The sequence below is a fragment of the Sus scrofa genome, chromosome 6, assembly GCF_000003025.6.
Source record: "Sus scrofa isolate TJ Tabasco breed Duroc chromosome 6, Sscrofa11.1, whole genome shotgun sequence".
NCBI lineage: Eukaryota > Metazoa > Chordata > Mammalia > Artiodactyla > Suidae > Sus > Sus scrofa.
Window position 1 is genome coordinate 170,134,576 of NC_010448.4, and position 17,842 is coordinate 170,152,417.

The 17,842-nt window shown below is 44.1% G+C and overlaps 1 protein-coding gene across 24 annotated transcripts in view; it reads left to right on the forward strand.

Moving 5' to 3' along the window:
- Positions 1 to 17,842, forward strand: part of SCMH1 (sex comb on midleg homolog 1 (Drosophila)) — a 189,595-nt gene that overhangs the window by 134,813 nt on the left and 36,940 nt on the right. For 23 of the 24 annotated variants that reach the window (XR_002345255.1, XM_021096943.1, XM_021096949.1 and 20 more), the window contains 2 exons: positions 2,970 to 3,202; positions 8,802 to 8,928. The exons of the other annotated variant lie outside the window; for it this stretch is intronic. Coding sequence is in view for 22 of the 23 variants with exons in the window: in XM_021096943.1 (XP_020952602.1) it covers positions 2,970 to 3,202; positions 8,802 to 8,928 (360 nt within the window). In the remaining variant the exon portion in view is untranslated. The remainder of the gene's footprint in view (positions 1 to 2,969; positions 3,203 to 8,801; positions 8,929 to 17,842) is intronic. 24 annotated transcript variants of the gene reach the window in all.

The window sequence follows — 17,842 nt, forward strand, 5'->3', positions numbered from 1 at the left end:
GCAGTGAACATTGGTGTGTCTCTGCCTTTTCTCATTAGCAGTTTTTTGGTTTTGTTTTGTTTTTTGGTTTTGGTTAAATACCCAGAAGTGAAGTTGCTGGATAACATGACAGCTGTTTTTTAAAGGCCCTCCCTACAGTTTTCCACAGTAGCTGCATGAATTTACATTCCCAGCAACAGTGAACAAGGATTCCCTCTTCTCTGCGTCCTTGCCCGCACCTGTTATTTGTTCTCTTTGGAGTCGTGGCCATCCTGGCAGATGCAAGGTGGCATCTCGTTGTAGTTTTGCTTTGCTTTCCCTGGTGGTGAGTGGTGTTGATCATCTTCTCACGCGTCTGTTGACCGTCTTTGTGTCTTATGGGGAAGAGACGACCTACTCAGGTCCCTGCCCATTTGTTAATTGGGGTGGTTTTTTTGTTTTTTGATGTTGAGTTCTAGAGTAATTTGTATATTTTGGACATTAATGCCTTTTTGGGTATATCATTTGCAAATAACTTCTTCTGTTCAGTAGACTGCCTTTGCAGTGATATGGTGATATGCATTGACTTTTTTATCTTGATGAAATGACCCGTTTTAGTCTAGCCATACTTCTTGCATTAAGACTGTCTTATCTGAGATTTATGTATCCACTTGAACTTTCTTTGGTTAATGTTCACAGGGGATATATTTTTCCATCTGTTTATTTTTATCTTCCTGTGTTTCAAATGTTCTTATATTTCAAAGCCCTTGTTATAAACGGACATAATTAGGTTTTGGGGGGTTTTTTGGTTCAGTATGTTAGTTTTTTTGTTGTTTTACTCAAACCATTTGTATTTAATGTAATTATTTATTCGGGTTTAAGTCTCCACTTTGCATTTTGTTTTCTCTTTGAGCTCTTCATTTCTTTATTCGTCCTTTCTTGCTTTCTTCTGGATTGATCAAGTATGTTTTATTATTCCAGTTCTCACTCCTTAGCTTAAAAGCTTGTATAATTCTTTAAGTAGTTATAATTGTGCATCCTAGGCTTATTAAAGTTCGTCTTAGATAAGCACTCCGGCCCCTCCCCAGATTCCTAACAACTTTCGCTTCCCTTCCCCACCCGCTTCTGTCCTTTGCACCGCTGGCTTCATACGATTTACTGATGTAGTTGCCTCCTGAACAATGTGGAGGTGAAGGGCAGCACCCGTGTGCAGTCAGATCTGCACAGCCTCACAGTCAGCCATCCGCGAATGGCTCCCAGATTCCTAACAACTTTCGCTTCCCTTCCCCACCCGCTTCTGTCCTTTGCACCGCTGACTTCATACAATTTACTGATGTAGTTGCCTCCTGAACAGTGTGGAGATGAAGGGCAGCACCCATGTGCAGTCAGCTCTGCACATCACCTCACAGTCAGCCATCCGCGAATGGCTCCGCATCCGTGGACCTAATCAACCATGGATCATGCGGTACTGTAGTACATGTTTACTGGAAAAAATTCACGTAGAAGTGGATACACACAGTGTAAACCCATGTTGTCCAAGGGTCGGCTGTACACGTATTATAAACCCTACAAGCCATTTTAAAAATGCCTAGTCATTGATGTGCTCGCGTATCTGTTCACATGTCTACCCTCTCTTATGCTCTTCCTTCCTTCCCCCAGTCCCCTTCTTCCATCTGGAATTCCTTTTCTTCATCTTGAAGAAATCGCTTTTTATTTCTTGTAGTTTAGGTCTATTAGGGACAAATTCTCTCAGCTTTGGTTTTTCTGAAAATATTATTTCAACTTTCTTTTTAAAAATTTTAATCGAATGATTTCTTAAATTCTGTAGTGCTTTACAATTTTCAGAAGTTTCACACAGATGATTTCATATGATCCCATAATAACCTCCTTTTCCCCTTACCCTGTATTGCCCCCCTTCCTTCTCCCTTCTGGTAATCACTAGTTCATTCTCTATATCTGTGAGTCTGCTTTTTTGTTTCATTCACTATTTTGTTGTATTTTTTAGATTCCACATATAAATGATAACATACAGTATTTATCTTCCTCTGTTTGACTTACTTCACTTAGCATGATGCCCTCCAAGTCAGTCCTTGTTGCTGCACATGGCAACTTTTCATCCTTTTTATGGCTGAGTAGTATTCCATTGTGAACACACACATGCGTGCGCACACACTCACACACACGCACACTAACATGTTCCCATCTCGGAATTTTCCCACTTGGTATATATACCCAAGGCCTCAGTGAGGAGGTGGCCCTGGAGCCGAGTGTTGAAAACTGAGTATTGATTTATGTCTGACCAGGAAGAATAAAGAACTCAACATGTATGAATGAATTGGTGTTCAGAAAACAGTGAAGCTAGGACATGCAAGTGGGTGACAGGAAATGACATCAGACATGACTGGAGAGTGGGGCAAAGTCCTCAGAGCCTTTGGGAATCAGAATAAAGAGTTTGGACTTTACTGTAAAGGGAACACGAAGCACAGGTTTTTAAGGTAAGGAAAGATGCTATCGGATGTGTATATTTCCATGTGTTTCACTATCCTCTCACTGCAACAATCACACTAAAACCTTGACTGGATTGATGTAGAAAACCCCTGATTTGATTTGTCAGGGCCCAGGTTCGGAACCTAAGTCCGTATCCCAGCTCACTGTGTCGCCTGGAGGAAGCATCATTTCTTCTTCTCAGCCTCAGCCCTTCATTCTTCGCAGGAGAGGACTGGAGGCTTCTAGGAGCCTTCCACCTCTGAGTCTATGGTTCTGTGTATGTGCTTTAACTAAATGCCTTGAGGAGAAAATTTTAATATTTTTTCTGCATTTGCCAGAAATAGTTAAAACTTCCAGTCCTAGCCAATCTAAATTAAATTCTCCTCCAAGGTTCTCTAACATTTAGGTCAGATGCCAAGAAACGAGTTTCCTGGGATAAAACTGCCCAAGTGGAAGGAGCAAGTCAACTGGGAAGGGAATGCAGCTGGGAGGAGGGGGTGATAGAACGAGTCTTTTTCTTGCAGTTGTGATTCCAAAGAATCCCTATCCTGCCTCCGATGTGAACACTGAGAAGCCCAGCATCCACAGCAGCACCAAAACTGTCTTGGAGCACCAACCAGGACAGAGGGGGCGTAAACCAGGAAAGAAGCGGGGCCGGACACCCAAGCCCCTAATTCCCCCTCCCATCTCTACCCCATCCAAGTCAGCTGAACTTTTGAAATTCCCAAAGAAGAGGGGTCCCAAACCTGGCAGTAAGGTAGGTAAAATGTGGTTCCCTGCAAGGGCTAGAGGGTTATAAAGGGGTAACTCATCCACATCCACCCGCCTCCGACAGGCGCGTGCCTGGCCCTGTGCTCCACCCTGGGCTTGCTTTTAAGAGTCTCCCATATCGTCGTCCCTGCTTTAGCTGCTTACCTGGGAGCTGGTGGCACGAGGGAGAAGAGGGCATGCATGTACCAAACCTTGACTTTGAAAGTTGTACTTGGGGATTCCGGTCTGATATTTCCTGTAGATGAAAGGCCCTGCTCCCGATTGTCATCTTCCTACCAGAGTGGGCGACCCGCAGTGTGAACAGAAAGAGAAAACTGATCCTGCGAATGTATTTCTTTTTCTGTCCTTGTACCTTCTTTTTAAAAAAATAAAATAAAAAAGGTAATTACTGAATATTTACCAAGTATCAGGTTCTGTACCTGACACCACTACGTGTCACAGGATCTTCACAGAACCCTAGGAAGTGAGTCGTGTCGGTGCTGCTGGACAGTCAGGTGAATTGAGACTTAGACGTGTGAAGTGACTTCCCTGAGGTCACGTTGCTCATAACCGGCAGAGGCCGCACAGCTGGGCATCCTGGTGTTCCGGTCCGAAGGTCACTGCTGCCCTGCCACGTGTGCACTCTCCCGCATTTCCTGAGGAAGGCGCCGCTCTCCTCTAGTGCAGGGAGACTGCTGGGTCGTGCTTCGCTGGCACCGTTCCTGGAAGAACCACGCTTTGGTCATGACAGGCTCTTCATTCATATCTTCCCTGGGGAAGCCGCCGGTAGGAACGTCCTCAGTTGATTCTCTGGGGCTTCCTTTGCTCTCACCTTCTCCACTCGCTTCTAACTCTCAGGGCATTTCTCTGCCTCTCCCTCTCAGACTAGACGACCTGAGTCCGCGTGTGGAAATGCCACTCACTTCTCCCGAGGCGTTCCTTTCCCGTTTCACAAGTTCTTCCTTGGGTTTGGTTGGTTTTGTTTTGTATTGGCCCCATCTGACCTCTGTCCGAGAACATAAGCTTCTCTGGATCAAGAAGCTGATATTTTCTTTTCTTTTTTCCTGCCATGCCCTATAGCTCAGTCTCTTAGGTGATGTTCCGTATATGCAAGATGGATGGATGGATGGGTGGACAGATGGATAGATGGATGGATGGATGGACGGACAGATGGATGGATGGATGGATGGATGGATAGATGGATAGGTGGACAGATGGGTGGATGGATGGATGGATAGATGATGGGTGGATGGATGGGTGGATGAATGGACGGATGGATGGGTGGACGGATGAATGGATGGATGGGTGGACGGATGGATGGATGGATGGATAGATGGATAGGTGGACAGATGGGTGGATGGATGGATGGATGGATGGATGAATGGACGGATGGATGGGTGGATGAATGGACGGATGGATGGGTGGACAGATGGATGGATAGATGGACGGATGGATGGATGGGTGGATGGATGGGTGGGTGGGTGGATGGGTGGGTGGATGGATGGATAGATGGACGGATGGATGGATGGGTGGATGGATGGGTGGGTGGGTGGATGGGTGGGTGGATGGATGGATAGATGGACGGATGGATGGATGGGTGGATGGATGGATGGATGGGTGGACGGATGGGTGGACGGATGGATGATGGGTGGATGGATGGGTGGATGGATGGATGGATGGATGGATGAATGGACGGATGGATGGGTGGACGGATGGATGGATGGATGGACGGATGGATGGATTGGTGGATGGACGGATGGATGGGTGGATGGATGGATGGATGATGGGTGGATGGATGGGTGGATGGATGGATGGATGGGTGGACGGATGGATGATGGGTGGATGGATGATGGGTGGATGGATGGGTGGATGGATGGATGGATGAATGGACGGATGGATGGGTGGACGGATGGATGGATGGATGGACGGATGGATGGATTGGTGGATGGACGGATGGATGGGTGGATGGATGGATGGATGTGGTGGATGGATGGGTGGATGGATGGATGGATGGATGGATGAATGGACGGATGGATGGGTGGACGGATGGATGGATGGATGGACGGATGGATGGATTGGTGGATGGACGGATGGATGGGTGGATGGATGGATGGATGGGTGGACGGATGGATGGGTGGATGGATGGATAGATGGATGGATGGATAGATGGATAAGTGGACAGATGGATAGATGGATGGATGGACGGGTGGATGGATGGATGGGTGGATGGATAGGTGGACGGATGGGTGGATGGATGGACGGATGGATGGGTGGATGGATGGATAGATGGATGGGTGGATGGACGGACGGACAGATGGACAGACGGATGGATGGACAGATGGGTGATTTTAGTAATGATTTCCAGCTGAGATTATCTCCTATTTCTTGGTTTTGAATTCTTGATGTCCCATCCTGATCCTTCTGTGTCACACTATGCTCCTGATCTATTACCACTAACCCTTAACCCAGGTCCTGATTCACTTTTGTCTCTCTTCTCATTCTCCTGTTGTGGAGGAGAGGCTGAAGGCTGCAAAGATTCCCAGGCCAGAGAAGTCATTTTTGATGTTGCAAGAACATCTTGACCGATTAAAGAGGGATAAAGCTCGTCTGTGGGCATCCAAAGATAGAACCAAAACCAATAAGCAGAAGCTGAAGCAGACAGGCTTTGTCTCAGCGTAAAAGCAACAGTTAAATCTGTTTGGAAATGGAAGTGGTGATGTCTCATCACTAGCAGTATTAAGCCAGGTCACCAGATGACGACTGGGAGTGATGTTTTCAGGGAGTAGGAAGTAGGTATGGATGGGTGGTTGGTCACTAGCAGTATTAAGCCAGGTCACCAGATGACGACTGGGAGTGATGTTTTCAGGGAGTAGGAAGTAGGTATGGATGGGTGGTTGGTCACTAGCAGTATTAAGCCAGGTCACCAGATGACGACTGGGAGTGATGTTTTCAGGGAGTAGGAAGTAGGTATGGATGGGTGGTTGGTCACTAGCAGTATTAAGCCAGGTCACCAGATGACGACTGGGAGTGATGTTTTCAGGGAGTAGGAAGTAGGTATGGATGGGTGGTTGGTCACCAGCAGTATTAAGCCAGGTCACCAGATGACGACTGGGAGTGATGTTTTCAGGGAGTAGGAAGTAGGTATGGATGGGTGGTTGGACTAAGTAGCCTTTAAGAGCCTTCAGAACCTAGGAGCTGGGAGTCTATGATTTGTCTCTGCTTGCTTTCTCAGGAAGTCCTAAACATAATAGCGCAAGTCCTCTTTCTTTCCAGTCCTCTTAAAAACAGTAGGTTTCGTCTAATGCTGTATTTTAAGGGGTTGGGATTTGACTCCCTCCTTTCCCTTCCTGTCCTTTTGTTTATCCCTCTAAGTGTGTGTGACTGTACTTAGCCCAAGACCCTTACATTCGTTTTTGAAGCCAAGTGGTCTTGTGACAAGAGCACAGGCTTTAAAGCCAAACGAACTTAGATGCATGTCTCACCTCCAGTTGTCCCCACCTGTGTGGCTCTGGGAATTCTTTGAGTAAGGATATGAGCCCCAGTAAAACCAATGAGATGGAGTTGAGGTAGTGTATAAACAGATATGCTACATGGAAATGCCCTGTCTCAAACAGTGATAATCTTTACGTCTTTCTGCTTTATCCTACAACATTTGGGCAGCTAACTCACCAGGTTTGTTCCTTCAGGGACCCCATGAAATCCTACCACCAACTCGGTGCAGCTGAGCTGGTATTTCCTTTCTTCCCTGACTCATTGCTTATGCGGATTTTTACTTGTGGCGATGTCAAAAAATAGGAGGAAATACCCGCATGTCCTGTGTGTGCTGCGAGTGTCCACGAGAGTGTGCATGACGCGTTCACAGGCAAGGCCATCTCAGGTGTATACGCTGCTGTCACGGGAGCTGTCCCTTTGGATACACTCCTAGAAGGGGTTGGGTTGCTACGGCTCCCAGAGTGGGCCCTCCGTACGGCCCTTCAGTGAAATGGGGCTTCCGGATTTCAGTAGTGGTTATGTTTTCCTCGCATCTAGAGAGGGTTTTAAAAAATTATTTCTTGGAAAAAGCCTTCCGAGAGCTTTCTCCCCTCTCCCCGAGAGACTGCCCTGAACAGCGTAGAGGAGCTACTAGATTTTTTAATCAGGTCATTTTTTATTACTCCCCCCATTTTTGCATTCTCTCCTGTACGCTTCGCTGAAAGGTGTTTATTGACACTTATGTGCCAAGTACCATGTAGGACTGGCCCTCAGAATCAGTCTCGGGGAGCACAAGGCCAACAGGGGACGCCAGTATGTAAACAGAATACAAAACCTCACGGCAAATGCTACGGTGCAAAGTGCAGCAATAGCACAGAAGAGACACTGACCAAAGGAAATCTAGAAAAGCTTCCTGGATGAACGTGTTTTATAAGGTTGAAAAAAAAGGAAAGAAGGGGTTTTCCAGGCAAAAGGGAGGGTTTATTTTTGTAAAGTCAGGGGCCAGGTTAAAATACAGGTTTTAGAGAAGTTCTATAGTTAGAGTTTACCAGAGTGTAAGTTTTAAGGTAGAAAAAAATATAAAAATAAAAGCTAAAGTCAGGTAATGAGCTGATGAGGCAGGCGGAAGAAAGTAGTTTGTCGAGTCAGGGGAAGGGACTTTCCGTTTTTCAAAGGGAGAAACAAAGTATATTGTCAGGGGAGACTGAAGCCACAGCATCTTTTGCTTTTTTCTATCCAAATGGGGAAGAGCCTGGACTTGAAATGACAGTATTGAATACAGAATAAGAGACGGCGAATTAAGCTCTGGCTCTACGGGACCCAGAATCTTACACATGGATTCAAAAATATATTTACTAAGCATCTGCTATGTTTGCAGCTTTAGGCAAGATGCTGTGTGGAAAAAATATGTATCATGTATCACTTACATATAGAATCTGAAAAAATGATGCAGGTGAGCTTCTTCATAAAACAGAAACAGACTCACAGACATCGAAAACAAATGTATGGTTGCCAAGGGGGAAGTGGAAGGGAGGGGACACGAGGAGTTTAACAGTTACCCACGGTGGACGTAAACTATCGAGCAAGCAAGGCCCGACTGTGTGGCACAGGGGACTGGGTTCCTAGCTTGTGATCATCTCATCCGTGGTGGAAACACTCTCACGAAGAACACGTATGTACATGGAAAAGAATCGCTTTGCTGTACACCTTCCGCTAACCTAGCATTGTTCATCAGCTGTACTTCAATTAAAAAATAATAATAAGGAAGGTCGTTTTGTGGCTCAGCGGGTCTTGAACCCCACTAGTATCTATGCGAACACGAGTTCAATCCCCAGCCTCTCTCCGTGGGTTAAGGATCGGGCATTGCTGTGAGCTACGGTGTAGGTCACAGATTTGGCTTGGGTCCTGTGTTGCTGTGGCTCCGGCAGCTGCAGTTCCTGATTGGACCCCTAGCCTAGGAACTTCCATATGCCACAGGTGCAGCCCTAAAAAGCAAAAAAGAAAAGAAAAGAAAAAAGCACAGTCCCATCCACAAATATATTTCAGTTTCATTGGTGAAGTAAGTGCTAGGATTAGAAGAGCAAGAAGACAAGTTACCTGTGATGGGTAGCAAACTTTTCCATCCATTTTGACAGAGGAAACCTCGGACTTTGCCGAACCCACCACCCACCTCACCAACAACCAGCACCCCCGAACCGGATACCAGCACTGTACCCCAAGATGCTGCCACCGTCCCCAGCGCAGCCATGCAGGCCCCCACAGGTAAGAGCAGATCACAGCATTAGCTGCACCAAGCCCCAGGCCTCCGTGTCTGTACTTCTTCTTATCCTGTGCCAATAATTAGCCCCCATCCATTTATAAACCTAAACATAATCTTTAAAAACCTTTTTCACCTTCGGAGTAACTCCAGAGAGCTTTAATTCTGTCACAGCAGTCAGAGAAATCTTGGGGAGGTGACCTGTGAACCCAGAGTTGGGAGGGCGGAGGGTGCGGGGGGGCGGATACCCGCATCCTCGGGAGCTCCCCGGCCCGGTTTCCAGTCTCCCCCGTCCTTTTCCGTTCGGGGTACTCCCTCGTGGTTGTCCCTCCCAGAACCCTTCCAGCATTACAGCAGTTCTCACGTGCACGCGACACTGCTCTGATGCTTTTCACATCTCCGATGGTGGCAGGTCTTGGTGCTGTGTTTGATTTGGGGGATCAGTCCATGTCCGCTCGATTCAAAGCACAGTCTGGTAGCTGAAGTGGACGGGTTATCCACCTGGGTTGTGCTTATCTGTTCCCGTTTCATTTCTGTAGTTGCCTGTGTATGAAGGTAATTCGGAAAGAGCTACCCCGGTAGATAGATATGCAGCCTCCCCGTGGGGCAACTGAAAAGGGCATGTTTTTTCTGTGTGAACCTCGCTTCCTCGGCAGTGCTTCTCTGTCATCTCGAGTGAAGTCTAAGCAATTGGGAGGCTCCCCGGAGGCGGTGAGGTGGTCTTTTCTTAGAAGGACTGAGACTGTCTCCGTCCAAATGCTAGAACATCAGTGCCTAACGAGGAGGCCAGCCAGAGTTGCCTCCCCAAAGAACCCTGGCAGGACAGCAGAGCCTGCCCGTGGCCCTCCTGCCCGGCTCTGGCAGAGCATCGTCACGGGATTTCTGCAGATGGGTCTCACACGTCTGGCCCCAGCCGGGTACCGGGCTTGCTTCGTCCAAACGCATCCTCAGGGCACAGAACAAAGCCGAGGAGGCGAAGGTGGGTGAGCCCCTTGGTGAGGGTCCCGAGTCCCTTTCCGGCCTCAGGCCGTGCTCCCCGGATGCCGTGACCGCTTGCTTTACTCCGCGTCATTCTGAATAGCACGTAGGTGCCCGGGTGCCTTTTCAACAAAACTCAGAAGACTTGCAGGTGGGAGAGCTTCATGGCTGTGCCCCACCGTATAGGTTTGAGGGACACAGAGCGTCTCTTCTGGCGGTCACTGGGCGGCAGTCCCTCTGCTGCTCTGAGTCGTAGCCCAGGAAGAGTGGCAGCTCGACTCTGGGTTCCTTTTCTTTGCTTCTGGGCCGGACCACAGCAGTTCTGACGGATCGCCGTTTCTCCACCTGACTGCACCGTCACTCTTTCTGCGGGCCCCTGATGTCACCTCCTTTTCGGAGCCTCAGTTTCTGCACTTAGGCAGTGATGGTTGGTCCAGGGTACCTTCCTAGACCAGTCCGTTGTTAACAGTGGGAGCCGTGTGCCACGCTACATCCTTCGTCACCAACCATTCCTTTTCTTAACTGCACGACACTTTTACAGAGTATTTATTCGTGTCAGTGATGTACATGCTAACAGTTTAAAGGAACGATAGGCTTGCAATAATTATTCAACCTTCGACTTTCTTTCTGCTGTGTACGTCTTTATGTCCAAGCATGTTGAACACGGTATCCCTTCCAAACCCTGAGAGAAATCTCTCCTGGAGCCTTCGGACTTCCTGGCATCCTTTTCACCTCTTTTGTGTTCTCAGCTTTCTCCTTTCCATGTCTTGATTTTCCCATGTAATTTTTCCTAGATCTGTATCTTTGTTTTGTGTGAAATCCGTTTATTTTCTTCGAAGCTTCTGCTTCATCCCAGTGTCCTGAAATTTTATGTAGGACGCGAGTATTTGTTAGCTACCATGAGGACACATAGTGTGCCCCTCCATTATTTAGTTTCTTGGAACTCTCTAAGTTCTGTGTCGGGGTCTGCTCGCCCCTCTTTTCTCTCTGTTCGCTCTTCCTGGCGCACGTGCTGCTCGGCTGCTGAGCCTCCTGCAGTCGCCCTCCGCGTCCTCACCCGCTTTCCTGCTTGTTCATAATCCTTTCCCCTTTTGCTCAACTGTCGTCAAGCTCTTTCTCCTCAACCGTGTCTTCTGCACCTCGTATTGAGTTTCTTGTGCCTGGCGTGCTTCTCTGAAAAGTGTCACTATTGATTGCTCTAGTGGCATATTTTCCAAAGAGCATTTGGTGGAAAAGCCAGGCCTGTGAAATTCTCTGCATGGAAAGACGTACGTGCCCTTAGAGAATTTGGCCACGGACCTTCAAGCAATGACTATACTCTGCTGCCCCCGTCGCGGGCATCGCATCTGCTGCGGAGAGCTCTGTTTTATTTTCTGGATTTATGTACTCGACTATTTTTTGTTAAGGTTTTCAGCAAAGTTGAACAGGAAGTACAGGGTATGCAGAGATTTCCCGTTACTCCCTGCCGTTTCCTTTATCAACAGTCTCCATCAAAGAAGTACCTTTGTTTCCGTTGATGAGCCTGCACTGAAACATCACCCATGGCTTACACTAGAGCTCTGTCTTAGTGTTGTGCTTGATTAGATTTTGACAAATAGATAAGGGCATGTATCCACCGTTATAGGGTCATGCAAAGTAATTTAACTGTCCTAAAAATCGTCCTTCTTTTCTACTCACTAATCCCTGGCAACTACTGACCTTTTTACTGTCTATAATTTTGCCTTTTCCAAAATGTCCTATAGTTGATATCATTCGGTATGTAGCCTTTTCAGATTGGCCTTTTCACTTAGTAATATACATTTAAATTTCCTCTGTATCTTTTTGTGGCTGGATAGCGTGCCTTTTTTTTTTTTTTAATACACCATCATCTAAATATACACCAATTTATTTATCATTCATCTGCTGAAGGACATTTTGGTTGTTCCCAAGTCTTGACAGTTATGAATTAAGCTGCTGTAAACGTTCATGTGCAGGTTTTAGGGTGGACACCAGGTTTCAGTTCCTTTGAGCAAATACCAAGGAATGAGACTGATGGATCTCAGGGTAAGAGTATGTTTTCTTTTGTAAGCAGTTGTCAAATTGTCTGAGTGGCTGTCGCATTTCACACTCCAACCAGCCATGAATCGGTGATGGTCCCTTGTCCCATCCTCTCGCCGGCATGCGGTGGTGTCAGTGCTGTAAACTGCAGCCCTTCTGACGGGTGTGTGGTGGTCTTTCCTTGTTTTAATGTGCGGCTCTCTAACGACATGAAGGGCGAAGCGTCCTTCGTACGCGTACGCGTATTTGCCATGGAGGTATCATCTTTGGTGAGGTGTCTGTTAACGTTGTTAGCACACTTTTTAAATCAGGTTGTTTGTTATTGTTGAGCTTTAGGAGTTCTTCGGATATTTGGATATTGGCATTTTATCAGATATGTCTTTTGCAAATATTTTCTCCCAGTCTGTGGCTTATCTGCTCATTCTCTTGACATTGTCTTTCACAGAGCAGAAGGTTTTCATTTTAATGAGTCCAGCTTATCGATTACCTCTTTCATGGATCCTGCCTTTGGTGACACATCTGAAGTCACTGGCATGCCCGATGACATCTTGGTTTTCTCCCACATTATCTTCTAGAAGTTTTATAGTTTTGAATTTCACGCTTAGGTCTGTGATCTATTTTGAGGTAGTATTTGTGAAAGATGCAAAGTCTGTCTAGATTTCTTTTTTGTCTCTGGCTACCCAGTTGTTTCGATACCATTTCTTGAAGTCTTTTCTCCATTGTATTCCCTTTGCTCCTTTGTCAAAGGTCAGTTGACTGTATTTGCAAGAGACTGTTTCTAGGCTCTCTATTCTGTTCCCGTTGATTTATGTATTCTTTGACTAAGACCACACTGTCTTGAATTTGGGTAGTGTCAGTCCTCCAACTTAGTTCTTCCCCTTCAGTGTTGTGTTGGCTGTTCACGTTTTTTTTCCTCTCCATATAAACTCTTGAATGAATTTGTTGGGAGCCACGGAATAACTTGCCAGGATTTTGAATGGGATTGCCTTGAATCTGTAGATCAAGTTGCGAAGAATGGACATCTTGACGATATTGAGTCTTCCTGTTCATGACCATAGGAATACTTCTCCATTTATTTAGTTCTTTTAATTTCATTCGTCAGAATTTTGTAGTTTTCCTCATATAAATCTTGTACATATTTTGTTATATTTATACCTAAGTATTTAATTTGGGTGGTGCTAGTGTACATGGTGTTGTGTTTTTAACTTCAAATCCCACCTACTCGTTGCTGTAACATAGGAAAGCCACTGACTTTTGTATATTAACCTTATACCCTGAAATCTCGCTGTAATTCCTTTTTAGTTCCAGGAATTTTTTGTCAGTTCTTTTGCATTCTCTTCATAGACAATCATGTCACTCAGAGACAAAAAGAGTTTTATTTCTTCCTTCTGAAACTATGTACCTTTTATTTCCTTTTCTTGTCTTATTGCATTAACTAGGACTTCTAATACAATGTCAAAAACTGGTGGGAAGAGGGAACATCCTTACTGTATTCCTGATCATAGTAGGAAAGCTTCTAGTTTCTCACCATTAAGTATGATGTTAGGTGTTCCCTGGCGGCTCTTTGGGTTAAGGATCTGGCATTGTCACTGCTGTGGCTCTGGTTACTGCCGTGGTGCAGGTTGGATCTGTGGCCCAGGAACTTCCACATGCCACAGTCACAGCCAAAAGAAAAAGAAAAAGTATGATTTAGCTGTAGGTTTTTGTTGATGTTCTTTATCAAGTTGAGGAAGTTTCCCTCTCTTCCCAGTTTGCTGAGAGTTTCCACCATGAATGGGTCTTGGATTTTGTCAGATGTTTTTTCTGCATCTGCTGATGCCATGTGATGTTTCTGTAGACTATTAATGTGATAGAGTACACTGATTTTTTTATTTTGAATCAGATTTACATAGCTGGAATAAGCCCTATTTAGTTGTAATATGTAATTCTTTTTATATACTGTTTTGTTTTGTTTTGTTGGTCTTTTTGTCTTTTTTAGCTCCACACCTGAGCCATATGGAGGTTCCCACACTAGGGATCTAATTGGAGCTGTAGACACCAGCCTATGCCACAGCCACAGCAATGCTAGATCTGAGTCGCATCTGTGACCTACACCACAGCTCGTAACAACGCCGGATCCTTGACCCGCTGAGCAAGCCCAGGAATCAAACCTGCCACCTCATGGTTCCTAGTTGGATTTGTTTCTGCTGCACCACAATGGAACTCCTCTTTTTATATACTTTTAAGTTCAATTTGCTAGTATTTTGTTGAGGATTTTTGCATCTGTGTTCATGAGAGATATTGGTCTGTAATTTTCTTTTCTTGTGAAGTAATTATCTGGTTTTGGTTTTAGTGTAATGTTGGCCTCATCAAATGAGTTAAGAAATATTCTCTCTGCTTCTCTCTTCTGAAAGAGATTATAGAGAATTAGTAACATGCTTTTTTTTGTTTGTTTGTTTTGTTTTGTTTTTTTCTTTTTTGGCTGCCCTGTGGCATATGAAGTTCCTAGGCCAGGGATCCAACCTGTGTCCTGGCACTGCGGAAATGCCACTGATTTCATTGCACCAGAGCAGGAACTCCGGGAACATGCATTTTTTAAATGTTTGATACAATTCACCAGTGAATCCATTTGAGCCAGGTGCTTTCTGTTTTGGAAAGTTATTAATTATTGATTTAATTTTTTTACTAGATATAGGCATATTCGGATTGTCTTTTTTTGTGTGTGCAAGTTTTGGTAGATTGTGTCTTCCACTGAATGGATCAATTTGATCTTTATTATCAAATCCGTGGCATAGAATTATTCATAATATTCCCCCTTTTTTGGGGGGGTGCTTTTTCAGGATAAACCCACAGCATATAGAAGTTCCCAGGCTCAAATTGGAGCTGTAACTGCTAGCCTACACCACAGCCACAGCAACGCCAGATCTGAGCCACATCTGTGATGTACACCACAGCTCACAGCAATGCTGGATCCTTAACCCCTGAGCGAGGCCAGGGATCAAACCCAAGTCCTCATGGATCCTAGTCAGCTTCATTACCACTGAGCCACTGACGGGAACTCCTATTCATAATATTCCTAATGACCATGGACCGGTAGTGCTCTCCCCTCTTTCATGCCTGACATTAGTCATTTGTGCCATCTTTCCTTTTTCTTATTATCATGTGTAGAGACATCAATTTTATTGATCTTTTCAGGGAATCAGCTTTGGTTTCATTTATTTTTCTCTATTGATATCCTATTTTCAGTTTCATTGATTTGTGCTGTAATTTTTATATTTCTTTTCTTCTGCTTACTTTGGATTTAATTTGCTCTTTTTCTAATTTCCTAAAGTGTAAGCTTAGATTATTGGCTTTAGATCTTTCTTCTTTTAAAATATACACATTCAGTGCTATAAATTTCCCTCTATTCACTGCTTTGGCTGTATCACACAAATTTTGATGAGATGTATTTTCATTTTCATTTAGTTCTAAATATTTTTAAATTTCTCTTGAGATTTCTTCTTTGACCCATGTGTTACTTAGAAATGTGTTGTTTAAGCCCAAAGTATTTAGAGATTTTTCACTTACCTTTCTGTTGCTGATTTCTGGTTTAATTTTGGTCTAAGAGCAGACATATTATATGATTTCTCTTTTACATTTGTTAAGATGTGTTTTATGGCCCAGAATGTGGTCTGTCTTAGTGAATGTTCCACGTGAGCTTGCAATGAATCTGTGTTCTGATGTTGGCAGGTGAAGTAGTCTATAAATATCAATTATATCCAATTGATTGTTGGTTCTGTTGAGTTCAACAATGTCTGCTGAATCTGCCCTTTTCTGATAAAGGGATGTTAAAGTTTCCAACTGTAATAGTGGATTCATCTATTTCTCCTTGCAATTCTATCAATTTTTGCTTCCTGTATTTTGATAACTCTGTTGTTAGGTGCATACACAGTAAGGATTGGTACGTCTTCTTAGATATTTCACCTCTATTATCATGTAATGCCCCTTTATCTGTGGTAACTTTCCTTGCTCTAAAATCTGCCTTGTCTGAAATTAATATAGCCACTCCCATTTTCCTTTAATTAGTGTTAGCATAGCGTATCTTTCTCCATCCCTTTACTTTTAATTGATGTGAAGCCTCATATTTAAAGTGGGTTTGTTTACCTAGAGTTCAGGTCTTTTTTTGAAGGTCTCACCCACAGCATTTAGAAGTTCCTGGGCCAGGGATTGAATCCAAGCCCCAGCTGTGACCTATGCCACAGCTGCAGCAATGCTGGCTCCTTTAACCCACTGTATTGGGCCAGGGGTCAAACCCATACCCATACCTCCACAGCAACCTGAGCCACTGCACTTAGAGTCTTTTTTTTTTTTTTGCTTTTTAGGGCCACACCCATGGCAAATGGAGGTTCCCAGACTCAGGGTCAAATTGGAGCTAAAGCTGCCAGCCTGCACCACAGCCACAGCAACACCAGATCCAAGCCACATCTGTGACCTACACCACAGCTCACGGCAACGCCGGATCCTTGACCCGCTGAGCTGGGCCAGGGATCAAACCCGCAACCTCATGGTTCCTAGTTGGATTCATTTCCACTGTGCCATGACGGGACCTCCTGCAGTTGGATTCTTAAGCCACTGTGCCACAGTGGGAACTCCTGGGTATTATGTTTTGATCCACTTTGAGAATCTTTTTAATTGGTATGTTTAGACCATTTACATCTAAAATGATTATTGACATAGTTGGATAAATATCTACCGTATTTGTTAGTTTTCTATTTTTTGCCCTTGTACTTATGTTCCTATTTTTGTCTTCCATTCTTTTTCTGCCTTTTGTGGTTTTAATTGAGAATTTTATATGATTCCACTCTTTCTCCTTTCTTAGCATATCACTTGTACTTCTTTTTTTACTTTTTTAACCCTACAATTTTCAATATACATTTATAACTAATACAAGTCTACTTTCAAATAACAGTACACCACTTCACAGACATTATGAGAAAATAATTCTTTCCATCCTTTGTGTAATTTGTTTCACTTACACATAATTATACATAAACATGTGCATATATACGTTAGCATACACAGTCAAATACATTGTTGCTGTTTCTATCTTGAACAAACTCTTATCTGTTAGGTCAAATAAGAATGAGAAAAATAAGTTCTCCTTTTGCCTTCAGCTATTCCTTCTCTGATGCTCTTCTTTTCTTCATGTAGATCCAGGTTTTGACCTATGCTAGTTTCCTTCTCTCTAAGAAATTTCTTTAACATTTCTTGCAGTGCGGGTCTGCAGGCAACAAATTCCCTCAATTTTTCTTTATCTGAGAAAGTCTTTATTTCTCCTTCACTTTAATTTTTCAGGGTATAACATTCTACGTCAGTGGATATTTTCCCTCAACATTTTAAATATTTCATTCCATTTTCTTCTTGCTCACATGGTTTCTAAGGATATAATTTTTATTGTTGCTCCTCTATAGGTAAGGTGGTTTTTTCCTCTGAAATCTTTCAAGATTTTTTCCTTTATCTTTGATTCTCTGCATTTTGGATAAAACATACCTAGTTTTTTTTTTTTTTGGCATTTATACTGTTGGTATTCTCTGATCTTTCTGGATCTGTGCTTTGGTGTCTCACATTATTGGGGGGAATTCTCTGTCATTATTAGTTCAGATATTTCTTCTCTCCCTTTCTCTCTTCTCCTCTCGTATTCCCATTGTATGTATGTTACTCATTTTGTAGTTGCCCCAAGTTTTTGGATTATCTATTATGGATGGGTTTTTTTTTACAATCTTCTTTTTCCTTTGCTTTTTAGTTTTGGAAATTTCTATTGAGATATCTTCAAGTTCAACAGTTGTTTCCTTGGCTGTGTCCAGTCCTCTAATAAGCCAATCAAAGGCATTCTTCGTTTCTATTTCAATGCTTTTGATATCTATCTTACTTTTTGATTTTTTCTTA